Source organism: Falco naumanni, chromosome 7 (genome assembly GCF_017639655.2).
Source record: "Falco naumanni isolate bFalNau1 chromosome 7, bFalNau1.pat, whole genome shotgun sequence".
Classification (NCBI taxonomy): Eukaryota; Metazoa; Chordata; class Aves; order Falconiformes; family Falconidae; genus Falco; species Falco naumanni.
In genome coordinates, this window is record NC_054060.1 from 4,553,246 (window position 1) to 4,566,189 (window position 12,944).

General features: G+C 54.6%; 1 protein-coding gene across 4 annotated transcripts in view; it reads right to left on the reverse strand.

Annotated features, from left to right (window-relative positions):
* Window positions 1–685: 685 nt before the first annotated feature.
* The window catches only part of CORO2B (coronin 2B), a 44,916-nt gene continuing 32,657 nt past the window's right edge, over window positions 686–12,944 (reverse strand). For all 4 annotated transcript variants that reach the window (XM_040600821.1, XM_040600822.1, XM_040600819.1 and 1 more), the window contains 10 exons: window positions 10,180–10,296; window positions 5,939–6,088; window positions 5,404–5,568; window positions 4,732–4,848; window positions 4,529–4,633; window positions 4,124–4,220; window positions 3,473–3,585; window positions 2,709–2,799; window positions 2,460–2,599; window positions 686–1,856 (listed from right to left, as the gene is read on the reverse strand). In XM_040600821.1, coding sequence (XP_040456755.1) covers window positions 1,725–1,856; window positions 2,460–2,599; window positions 2,709–2,799; window positions 3,473–3,585; window positions 4,124–4,220; window positions 4,529–4,633; window positions 4,732–4,848; window positions 5,404–5,568; window positions 5,939–6,088; window positions 10,180–10,296 — 1,227 coding nt within the window. In that variant the 3' untranslated portion in view covers window positions 686–1,724. The remainder of the gene's footprint in view (window positions 1,857–2,459; window positions 2,600–2,708; window positions 2,800–3,472; window positions 3,586–4,123; window positions 4,221–4,528; window positions 4,634–4,731; window positions 4,849–5,403; window positions 5,569–5,938; window positions 6,089–10,179; window positions 10,297–12,944) is intronic.

Below are 12,944 nucleotides of genomic sequence, written 5' to 3' on the forward strand. Positions count from 1 at the left end.
GGGCAGCAGCAGAACCGCAGCATTTTACCTGCAAATTTAGGTCCAATCTTGGCACAGGAGGTTTATAAGGAGGATGGGGACAGACTTTTAGCAGGGCCTGTTGCGATAGGAATGAGGTGATGGTTTTAAACTAAAGGAGGAGAGATTCAGAGTAGATATAAGGAAGAAATTTGTTATGATGGGTGTGGTGAGGCACCAGCACAGGTTGCCCAGGGAGGTGGCCAATGCCCCATCCCTGAAAACATTCACGTTCAGGCTGGATGGGGCTCTGAGCACCTTGATTTAGTTGGAGATGTCCCTGCTCATGGCAGGGGGTCCTTTAAAGGTCCCTTCTCATGCAAACCATTGCATGATTCCATGATTCAACTTCTGCTGCTTCCCCCATCTAGCAAACTGCCTCCAGCAAGCATCTCCCCAGGTGCCACTTGCCCAGCCCAGTCCCCAGCACTTTGTCCCTGCACAGTCAGGGCTTCTGCTTCTTGTGTCACACGCCCAAGCCCCTTGCAGCCACCCCACATCATCACTCAGCCCTGCAGGGACCTCCCACCCTGGGGGAAGAGCAGCAGCACAAGCAGAGAACAACTTTGTGCACAGCCAAAAACGCCCCTTTGCGTCCCACCACCCCCCCTCGGGTGGGGGCCAGCCCTCGTACCCAGCCCCTCGGCAAAGAAAGGAACAGGCAAAGTTTTGGTATCTTGAAAACATTTTATTTCATCACTAATCCGTGGTAGCATAAATAAGTGGCAATGACAGCACATGTAACGTAAAGAGGGGGAAGCGGTGGGTGCGGGGCACAATGTAAATTAACGGAGAGGAGAAACCACCGCACTGGTAGTGCTGGGCAGTTCAGCAACTTGATTTAGTGAAAATATGTATGTATATATATATATATAGGTAAACTAGCAGTATTTGGTGTCATTCCCTGTGCTACAGGCCTAATCGACAACAATCTGTGATTGTACACACATGCTAGACCCATCGAGCGCCCATGCAGCTCTGGAACCCGCCGGGTCCATCCCTCGGGGCGAGCTGGGTGACATCCTTTCCTCTTCCCTACGTCACTGGCACGCATCCCAGCAGACAGGAGGACAGTAAGTCCCTCTTTGCCCAGGCAAAGTGAGCAAAAATCCCTCTCCAGTTAGGAAACAGCTTTTTTTTTTTTTTTTTTTTAAGGATAGAGGTGCGTGTGCGTGGATGCACGCACACTTGTGGAGCAACTCCCTTCCCCAGGCTGGACCCCCGGGGTACGCACAGGCTGCCCCTGCCAAAGCCTTCCCGCTGCCATGGGAAGGGTCTGAGGCTGCTGCCGCCGCAGCGAGCTTTTGTCAGCTAAGCCCTCCCCACCCCCCGTTCCAGTTCTGCACCCGCTGTCACATTTTTGCATAGGAAAAAAATTAATAGCAACAAAGCATCACGCTCTCCTGGCGAGTCACCGCCGCCTTGGCTCCCCCGTGCCGGTTAATCCCGACGGAGGGGACACGGCTCGTCTACTTACTCCAAGAGCATCGCCAGGGCACACGGCCGCCCCAGCCACCTCTCGTGCAGCAGCTGTTCCGTTATAGCGGGTTTAGTGCTAGGCAAGACTAGGAGGACGTATTTCCAGCCAGCGAGTGGGCTCTTGGCAGGTCACTTGACTTCTGGCTCATATTCTGTGTAAGTGGATACAATAAAATTAAAGAGCGAGTATAAACAAAGAAAGTTTATTTATAAAACGTCCCTGGAAGTTAATTATTCTTCGGGCTGTTACGTAAGTTTTTCAGCTCCAGCTGTAGCTGTCGGATCCGTATGTCCTTCTGTGAGAGCTCGTCTTTCAGCCGCCGGATCTCATCCTGCTGTCGGAAGAACATCCGAAGGAGCTGGAAGGGAAGGAGGGAGCTGGAGGGACCGTGCCGGCTGCTCACCCCTGGGCCCTCACCCTCCTGCCAGCCCCCGGAGCCACGCTGGGGCCGTTTCATAACTCGGCTGCTTTTGCAACACGCCTTCATCTGCCGTGCTGCCTGTGCGCTCGGATTTAATGTTTCACCCTCCAGCCCAGGGATGCCCTAAGCACCCAATCTGCAAACTCAGCTCCAGCAAAACAAATTCCTTCCGGGTCCAAGCGCTGATGGTTCCCCAGCGCCTCCGTATGTTGTTCCCAGGGAATCATAGAATCCCTTAGGTTGAAAAAGACCTTTAAGACCATCAAGTCCAACCATTAGCCCAGGATGAGGGTTTTAATCTGGGAGAAGGATTTTAATAATAAAAAATAAATAAAATGGAGGAGCTTCACGCTGCCCCTTTTGGGTACTCTGTGGTTAATGTAGAGTGGGATGCTTCAAGCCACAGGGAAACACAGTGCCCAGGTACCTCAGTTTGGGAATACAAGCAGAGACCTGCAGTGGTAGCTTTTCCAGAAAACATCCCCCCCTCAGCCAGTGACCATCCCCTCACGTCCCCATGTCAGGACCACGCTGCCCTACCTCGTTCTCCGTCCGGGGCGGCACATTCTCCAGCAGGTCTATGCCATTAACGACAACGCTCTTCTTCTCCCTCACTGGTGCCTTAAAGACAATTTTGGATGTCTTCTTGTAGCCCTCCTTCAGCGACATCAGGATGGGATCTGAGCAGGGCAGAGCACAGGAGGGGGTCAGGGGGGGCTGCGGCCCCATCCCACAGCCCAGCCATTTCGGGGCTCCGTGCTGCCTGCCCAGCGTGACCAGTGGCCTTACCTCTGTTCACCCCACTCAGCCATTCATCTGGCGTGAGGGCTGGCTCCGTACCCGGAGTCATCGGGTAAATGTCCTCTTGGTACGTTTCCGACTGAAAACACGGGGAAAGAGAAGCAACCGCCTCCGTGAATACGCTCACAAGTTTAACTACACGTTGCAACGTGCTGCAAACAGTTGTGCTCACTCCTTTGGCATGCAGCAACGCAGCCGCCCAGGGCAGCAATAAACTGGTGTCTGCACCATTAAGTTGGGTGAGAAACGCCAGCGCTGCCTGCTCGGGGCATGCAGCAAATCTGGGCAATGCTGGCCAGCAGCAGAGCGGAGCCGCCGGAGGAGGACGAGCAGCTGCCGAGCTGCGGCAGAGCCTGGAACCGGCCCCTCCACGCAGCCCTGGTTTGCTTCCATCCGCCAAATCCTGCTCCAGTTCCCAGATGTATTTTACCAGGAACAGTCCCTAAATCTCAGGCGAGACAAGCCCCTGGTTACCTGTTGCAGTGGACTGAGCTGATTCTGCACAGAACGATTGCATCAAGGTAAGGAGCAATGCAGAGATGCACTTCCTAAAACATTCCCATTAAGCCTGGGGTAAAAGCCCCTGGGAATTCCATGCCTGGGAAGTGTAAAGACTGGGAGGTCTAAGCCTGGTGCAGAGACCCAGCCTTTGGACTGGTCAGGCAAACAGCGCAAGCGAGGGCATCTCCATCACACCACTCCTGCTCTGCACACCCCGGACACTGCTCGCCCCCACACCCCGAGGGACTCACCCTCCTCGGCACGATCATGGAGATGGGTTCAATCAGCCCCTTGAGGGTGATGAGCTTGTAGAAACGAAAGACCTCGCAGGCCGACACGTCCAGCCCATGCTTTGGCATCACTCCTGCGGAGGAGGCGCAGACAATAACCCGCGGGTGCTGCAAACCCCGGGCAGCCAGCTGGGACTCATCACCTCCCCAGCAGGTAACACCCCAACAGCTCCTCGCTCTCCATCAGGAGACCCGGGTCTTTACTGAATTAATCCCTGCCATCACCTGGGGACCCGGGGCACAGACGTGGGCCACACCACGGGTGTTTGCAGGGACATCGGGAAAGGGATGAGCAGCTTTTATTCAGGACAAATCACGGGGATCACCGACTGATGTCCCCGGTAAAGCTGTGGCACGGGTGACAGCAGGAAGGGTGTCACTAGGTGTGTGCCTGGCTGGGACCCAGACTGGCTGAATCACGGCTGGAAGGACGGCATAGCGATGTGAATGCTGCCCTGCAAGCACTGCAGCCCCGTGTTGATGCTCCAGAGCCATCACGGCACCCGCCAAACCCATGCCAAACCCATTTGCCTGTGGCATTTAATTAAGCACCTTCCATCATCTACCTTTTGCATGTTCAGAGCGAAGGATCAGCAGCACAGCCATCCTTACCCAGTCCTTTCTGCGGGGCTGGGGAGCGAAACTCCATGAGATAACTCAGGTAGGGCTTTTCCGAACCAATCTCGTAATACCGAATGTTGCCGTCACCCTGGAGCGAGCGCAGGGAAGAGGGAGACTGTTTACTGCTTTGGCAAACATGAGGTTGGAAAAAAGACCATAGAACAACCCCCAGCACCCCGTCCTTGGGGAATGCTGGGGGGACACAGGCTGGGGATGCTGCAGCCCTCTGCATCACCCGGTGGGATGCTGCCCACTCCTGCAACAGCAGCAGGCACCTCTCCAAACCAGGGTTTCGTGGGCAAAGAGCTGCACAACGCAGTGCTTGGGGCTCAGCACAGCCGTTTGCTGGAGAGAGGCCCCTTCATCTCCCCAGGAGATGCTGCGGGATGCCCGTACCTTGCCCGCCAAGTACAGCATGTGAGTGTCAGCATCGTAGAAAGGGAAGAGGAGACCCGAGAGCCCGTCGATCTCCTCCTCTATCAGGGGCATGGCCAGGTCTTCCTGTGCAAGAGGAAAAAGTGTCTGATTAGGCCAGATGTCCTGATGCTCGTGCTGAGCGGGGGTCGCCATGGGGACGGAGCGGTGGTCCCGGCACCCACCTGGTCCCAGAGGGCGATCTGCCGCGTGTTCCAGCGCGACACCCCCGTCGTCAGCAGCCGCTTCGTGCTGCCCAGGAAGACCACCCGGTTGACGCGGTGGTTCTTGCAGCTGGCCTCCTGCAAGACAGGGCTGTGCTGGCTGGCGGCCTCCCCTCCCTGGCCCTTAGGCACCCCAACCTGCCACCCCCACAAAACCCCTCCCGCCTCGTCCCAGTGGAACGCTGGCTCTGTGCTGGCCAGGCGGCAGACAGCGCTGAGGTACCGTGATCCCGCGCCTGTCCCCTGTGCAGAACAAAAATGCCCATCTCCCTAATATTAGATATCACCTTTACTGAGAAAGCACCGTCTTCCTCCAAACCGTGGCTCTTTACAGAACGTTCTGTGCACACACACCCAAATTTCTGCTACTTTCCACAAATAATTAATAAAAGAATAAACCCTCCAACTCCTGTGCTTAGGATGAGGCTGAGCCCTCCTCATCTCCACCGAATTAAAACAACCAGCCGCTCCCCACAGTGGCACAGTGGATCCTGACATGTGGGAAAACATCACATCACAAGTACGTACAGTACCTTGCAAACATTTTGACACGTTTCAGTAGGATTTCTCCCCAAGATCTTATTTCTAATCCTCCCCCCATCCCGTGCAGCTGCCCCAGCACAAGCACCACACCTGCAGGACCCTGCCGGAGCGCGGCTCCACGACCCGCAGCTTCTTGTCCTTGCAGGTGGTGGCCAGGAGGCTGCCGTCAGTGTTGAAGGACATGCAGAGGATGACATCTGTGTGACAGTCGATCATCTTCACCGGCTCCCCAATGTCCAGGTTCCAGATGAGGACCTGTGGGAAGTGGGGAGGCTGCGCTGGGGTCTCCGCTCCTAAAGACCCTCCCACCCCTCCTGCAACCTCCACATCCACTTCAGGTGTCTTAATATCACCTGTTTGGGCTGAAATCCCCCCTGCTTGTCACTTACAGAGCCCCCTTCCCTCCTCCCAGGGCTGCCCTGCAGCTGCTGTGTGTGCAAAATGAAGAAATTCCTTACAACTGGGTGCAAGACCCTCGCAGCAGGCAGGTACCTCCTGCTGCAGACACAGTGGGTCATTTTACGCCGATGGCTGCATGCGAGTGGCTCCCACCCGTGCCACGAGCCCAGGAAGCCTTTGCAAGGGCAGCAGCCAAGTGTGAGGAGCGGGGCTGGGCAGAGCTCACCTTGTAGTCGTAGCCAGCACTGAAGAGGATGTTGTTGGTGGTGGGGTGCCACTCGACGAGGCCGACGCGCCGGCTGTGCCCGTACAGCTCCAGGACAGCCTCCGTCATGTTCCTCTTCAGACCGCCCTCGGGGATCTCCCAGATCCGCACCTGCAGGATGGGGCAGGCGTCGGGAGGGGGTTGGGAGCCCCAGGGGGCTTGAGCTGCTGAATCCCTGCCATGTCCCGACACCAGCGGCCTCATCCTGCACTAATGGTTGTCCCAAGGGTGATCTGGTCCCCGTGAGGGCAGGGGGAAGACACAGAGAATCCATCCCATCAGACCAGCAAGCTCTGGGGGGAAAGGGTAGCCCAAAACAAGGCAATGGTTTCACCCCGAACTGTGGGTGCTGAGGAGAAGGACCCGACGAAGCAGCACTCACAGGGGAGCAGGGCCAGGGGAGACTCCCCTGCTGCCACCAGCTCAGGAGCTGCTACCCACCAGGGGAGAGAACCTGGGTTAAAAACAAGCCTGAAAAGCTGCTTGCTGAACAAAAGGAGGGGATGCACTGAGACAGAATAAAGCTTCTATAGTGTCTCTTCTTCAATTAAACAGCTCCAGCGAATGCTATCAGAGAGCCAGTATAGATGCTTTCATCTCCCTGGCAGGTCACCAGTACGAAGCCAAAGTGACAGGTCGCATTTATCTACCCACCCTCAGTCTGCTCCGTGCCGGAGCACCCTGCACTTGTCTGAGCAGCAAGACCCAGGGTCCTGCCAGCCCTGCGGCTTCCCGGAGCCACCCGAAACCTGGCAGCATTTGGTGGTGTGTACATGTCCCCGTGGCTCAGGTGAAGAGATGAAACCGCTGAGCTTTGCACTCTCAGCTCCTCCCCACGGCAGGCTGCCTTGGCCAGCACACCCGTCCATCCCGGAGCCCTTGCCTCGCCCCCGCTCTGATACCAGTTGCAGACACATCACACCACCGTTCAGTAATGCTCATTTTAAAAAAACCAACCATATTGAATGCAGCATGCAGCCTGTGCACGTTCCCTTTCACCTCCTCCACCAGCATCTCGAAAGATGAGCTTGCCTTTGAGCAGATGCGGTGGCCGGGGCTGTGCTGCCCCAGCGAGCATCACTGAGCTGAAATAAAGCTTTGCCAAAACTTAGGGAATATCTGGGAGGCTGCTGCCTGGAGAGGACTGATCCTGCTGCCCCTTCGATTGCTCCTCCCTCTCCAGCTCCCACAAGGGTTGCCCCATCCAGCTCAGCAGCTACAGCAGGGGAGGGGTGTGTGACACAAAATTTAATTTGCAGTATTCGAGTGAAAAATCTGCATAGGGATGTACAGGTGGAGCTGTCAGTTTTCTCCCTGAACCTGCACATTTAGGGGTGAAAGACGCTGCTTCTTGGGTTGCGTGGCATGCAGAGGAAACGGCATTATGAGAGAGACGTGGTTAAGAGGCTGGTTTGGCTCCGAGGGACAATTCTGAGAGCATCAGCGGTTTTCAAACAAGGCACAACATGAGGAACAAGCAACACAACCCTGATGTCGAAGGAACCGGTTATGAAAGCGGTGGGTTACGAAACGGCTGTTACCAAACCTCCGGCTGCGCCTCGCTCCAGCGATCTGCATCCACAAATGCATCCAGCGAGCTCTGCCCACCGGCGCGGTGCCTGCTGCATGCTCGCTGCTCAGGGCACGTGTCATCAAACCCAGGGGACACACACTGGGAAACATTCCTGCGCTCAGCTGCGATGCCTGGGCTCCCTGCATTGTCAGGGTCTGCTCAGATAGGAGCTACCTCTTGCCTTGCACTGGGAAAGTAGCCTAAAGGTTGGTTATTAAATGCGTCCTGCATCTGTGCTCAGCCAAGAACCATCGCTGGGGCTTTGCAGCACAGCATCACCTCTGCAGTCTGCTCCTAACGAAGTTGCATCATTCTTTGTGTCTTGTGAAAAAAAAAAAAAAAAAAAGGGGGTGAGTGCCAGGGACAGGCTATTTTAGGCAGGTTTCCCCATTACCACGGTCACTATGACCTGAAAATAGACGTGTTGGAACTGGTTGTAGTACTAATGCTGTTCTGTTGCCAGTGTAGGCATAGCTGGAGCTAACCCAAAAATCCAATGCTGCGTTTCACAACCTGGTCCCACCCTGGGACGGAAATGATGCTTTCAGAAAATTGTCATTAAAAAAAGACCCAGAGGAACAGCCCTAGAAGCATCTCTACCTCCTCCTGTGACACCAGGGAGAGCAGCCAGCGCGGGATGCAGCCTATGGAACTGGAGGCTTCCTCTCCCAACCCATCTCAAGAAACCCTCTTGATAAAATTTTCCCTGAAACGCCTCTTTCCAAGGAGAGCTGTATCCTGCAAGCAAGACACTGTGCTGCAAACCCCTCCCCGCAGCCGCCTGTGCCACATCAGCTCATGTGCCCGAGTGCACGGAGAGCTCCGGCACGAGAAAACGCGGAGCCTGAAACACCTACGGAGATTGGGTAATTCCCCTTTTAATCTTCCCGCTTGGTTTGTCCTGCCCTTTAAAAGCTCCTTCCCAAAAAGCCTTCACAGCATTCCAGCAGCTCACAGCACCATGGCAGGGACCAGGAACTATAGAGGATCAGCCCTGCTGCTAATTGTCCCACAAGAACAAATAATGAATTAATGGCCCTGGCACCCCACAGGAGAGCATCAGGTGAGGACAGACGCCGTTATCCAAGCGGGGATGGACAGGTATGAACGGATACAGGTTTGATAGCAAGGGAGTAATTACAGGAGGGGTTTCAAGCAGCATGATAACCCGGGTGGCCTGCGAGAACGATCCCTCTCCAGCGAGGCAGCGTTAATAACAGGTGCTGCCCAGCCGTAAAATCCTCATCAACCCCTTGGAGAGGATTAACCCACAGCGATGCCCCGGGGACAAGGCTGCACACGTCATCCTCTCTGCATAGGGCATTATGGAGGAAAGACATGAGTCTGGAGCAGGACCAGCCAGCAGCATCACTGGGCCAGTGGTGCATGTGGCAGGTCCTCCGTGTCTCCCACAGTGGTGGTGCCCCCAGCCTGGGACGGATGGTGTACCCAGGTGACAAATGTCATGCAAATACTCTGTTTTCTGCAGCTCGGACTTGGCAAGGACCTGATCATCCTCTCTCTTTGACAAAACGGTTGACCTGAGGCTTGTTAAACCCCCTGGGAGCAAGAGAGAGCCCAAAGGTGCAAGACCTGCCCGTGAGCACCCTGGGCATGGGGTGGCACTGGGAGCCAGAAGCCCACCCAGCCACAGGGATGGTCCCCTCCAACTCTTCCTCATCAGGGGGGACACCCCTCCCCACCGGACAGCCTCAGGGGCAATTAATTTCCCAAGTTTAATGATGTCTTATGAAGTCTTCCCAGTATGCTCCCTCCCTCCCAGCACCTCCTATTCCCTAGCGACTGCATATAAAAGGTTACAATTTAAAGGAGACAGCTCACCATGATTCATGGCCAGGATCTGACTCTTTTTCCCCACTCAATATCTTCCTTGACAAGCTCTCAGCTAATAAAAAAATGCCAATATACTGAACTTAAGGAGAGGATGAGACATTAGGTGATAATACAGTGAAATGCTATAGATCAGGCAAGGCAGATTTGTAACTGGTTTAAAAACTGGATCATCCCAAATCTTCTCCCTCATACAAAGGGTTTTTTCCCTTTATGATACAGCCTTTGGGATGGACTTGTTTGTGTCCAGAAAATAAAGAGGAGGAGGATGCAAAGAACAGCTACTTAAAGATGACCTGATTCATTATCCCAGCCTGCAAAACTGCCATTGGCTCATATCACTTGATGGATCAGGCCACAAGAGCAGTTGCAGTCCCTGAGAGCAAGGATTAATAATAGCATTGCTGTTGGGTTTGAAGGAAGGGGAGGAAAAAAAAAAAAAAAAGACCTCATTGTGCACAGCTGTACAGCTTATCTGCAGTGAGGGACACAGAAAGAGCAGCACTGTGACAATAAGTGACACTGGGGACAGTGGAGGAGCTGGGCACCAGCCACAGTCCCTGCACCACTGGCACAGCAGCTGGGGATTGGCAAAATTTGCCTTTTGCTCTACATCAATCTCTTACCCCTCTCCGTTCCTGAGACAGCTGAGCCATCACCCACCCGCAGCGCCTCCAGCAGCCCCTTCCTGCATCACCCGGGTCTATAAATTAAAGGCAGGGGGTGCACGGAGCTGTATGGCTCCATGGAGGTGCCAGCCCAAAGCATCGCAGCTCACCGAGGTGTCTTCAGAGCATGACGCGATGATGTTCTCAATGAAGGGATTCCACTTGATGTCCAGCACATTGCCCTGGTGACCACAGACTTTGGGGTAGTTGGGTTCGATCCGGCCTGTCTGTAATTTAAAATAAACCCAGAAACAAACAAACAAACAAAAAAATTAGTGATAAGTTTGGTCTTTTTAAGGCTGGAGCCTTGTTATGGAAGTGAGCTCCACAACTGGCCCTGGGATGGGATATTTGGCAGGAGGAGACACCCAGCCAAGTCTGGGATTGGTTTTATCACGGGGGGGCTGTAGCTGCTCCGTGTATGCAAAGGGGTTTCTGCAAACACAACCCCACGGGGCTGCCCTGCCCAGCCCCAGGAGGGGACACCACCAGCTGGGAAGCTCCCTAGGAAATTGTTGCATGACAGTCTGAAACCATGAGTGGAAGGGCTGGAGGGGACTCGAGAGACTCCAAGCCAATCCTTGGGTCTCCAGGCAGATCAGATGTTGGGCTATGCATGAAGCGTTTGGGAAGCATTGTTTCCCAGACTTGGAAAGCGATGCTGAGCAAGGCATGCACAGTACTCTGCAGGACAAGGCCCCAGTGACTTCAGGATCGTCAGTACTCTGCTTAACGACATTACTAACCTAATGGGATCCTCCACATGGATGGAAAACCTTGCAAGACCTTTAGGGACGGTCTACTCCTGACACCCCCGCAGAGCGAGGACATGCCGAGCTGCGCAGCAGAGGACGATGCCCAGCACTCAGCAGAGCCTCCTGTTCAGGTTCCCATGGCAGGTGGGTTGCAGGGACCCCCTGCTCCTTGCAGGGACCTCGCAGGATGCCTCCAGGGCCAGCCACCCCGCTGCCCTTCCTTCCCCTGCTCTGGCTCCTCGCCGCAGCCCGGAGGTGGTGGCACACTTGGAGCGTGCAAACTAACTAGGTCAGCACAACGCAGCCACTAAATATTTCATAGCCCTTCCAGCACTGACCTTTTAACGTATCAAGCTCCTGGCTCCATTTAACATGAACAAAGAAACACACCAAAGAGAACACGCTGCATTTTTACCATCTGCAGCTAAGGGCAACGGCCAGGCGTGTTCTGGGGTGGCTGGATCAGGCCCAGGGGCTCACCCCTGTGCTGTTGCTGCTGGGAAGGGTTATTTCAATTAATTTGCTCCCAGGGAGACGTGGCTGCTAATTGCCAGGCAGCCTTGGTGCCTGCTGCAGCACTGCACGGTCAGTCGCAGCTCCGGTGAATGCCAGCCAGGAGCAGCACGGGATGCACGGGCACAGTGGCTCTGCCAGCCTGGATTTGATCCGGCAGGGATGGAGATGCAGAAAACCATCGCATGAGGCACTGAGAAACACAGGCAAACACAACTCTCCCCCAGCTGCTTTATCAGTTTTAAAAGACTTTTCATAAGCGTTATGATGAGAGTGAAAAGCCAGCTCCTGCTCCCATTGCCACAACAGCTCTAAGCCACCCCTTGGACACGGCCCATCTATAAGATGAGAGCTAGGCTGGCCTTAAAACCCTGGGGACCTCGTCACATGGGTCATTTCAGGTATCAAGGTAAAGGAGAAAAAAAAAAAAGGTGCCTGCTCTCACTGCCTTCAGTACGTGAAGGAACGGACGCCCTCGGCTCCATCGCCGGCTGGCTAACAGGGTGGCTGGCAGCCCTGCCCCTCTGCCCCCCGTGCTGTCTCTTACAAACACTCGTTAATTCCCCAGCGTGTGACGGGTGTGGGATCACATCCCCGTTAGCTGGTCTGTGATGAGCATTTAACGCAAGACTGATTTCTAACTCATGAGCCTCTTTCTAATTAGGGCATGTTATGCAGATTTCCTACCCGTACAGGGCAGGGTTCACTTTCCCTTTGGTGACTGATAGCTGCTGGTGCGATTTTAACCTCCATTAGGGCCAATTTCAGGAGTGTCAGGGCAGGGATGGATGGAAGAGCTGGGATGGGGCAGCTGCACCCGCCTCCTCCTTCAGCTGCCAACAGCATCACTTTGGCTCACTCAGAGAGTCTAAATTTTTATAATTCTGCCCATCAGCAACAACCTGGCTCGGATCTGAGCTGCCACGTCAGCCCTGGACCCTTAACTGCCTCCTCCCATTCACTAATGCGTTTTCTTCCCCGCATTTACCTGGCAGCTTTGCCCCAGATAAGCAGCAGCGATTGACCTACAGAACGTTCCTGACGTTACCGAAGAGCTGAAAGGGCATTTTCCTGATTAATGCCCCAGACCTGGGTTTCATTAGCACAATCATAAATCAGTTCAGGTTTTTAGGGATAAAAACAAGCAAAGTGACTTTCTGACAGTTTTGCCAGGGTGACCCAAACCTCTGGCAGCTGGCAGCTCTGGATGATGCGACGGACAGAGGGACAGTCCCCTGAATCCCCCCCAGCCCCTCATCCCCCCAGGAGACTTTTCTTTCTCTACATTACATCCAGCACCACTGCAAACACTGGAGCATCCCGCAGGAAGGACAATACACTGAAGTAAGCATCAGCCATGGATTTTAATTTTTTCTTTTACTCGGTGGCAAAGACAGCCCCTTGGGAAGTCGCTGTCACACCAGACCTGCATGGTGGGGGGGCAACGCCCCCCCCAGCATCTCAGGGATGCTCCCAGGACACCAAGATCTCCATGCTGGGAGCCAATAGTCCCCAGGAAAAGCAAGGCAAAGGGGGAGCATCGCCTGACCAAGTGCTGAGAGTACGCGGGCCATGACACAAGGGAAATCATTAGAGGAGATAAACCC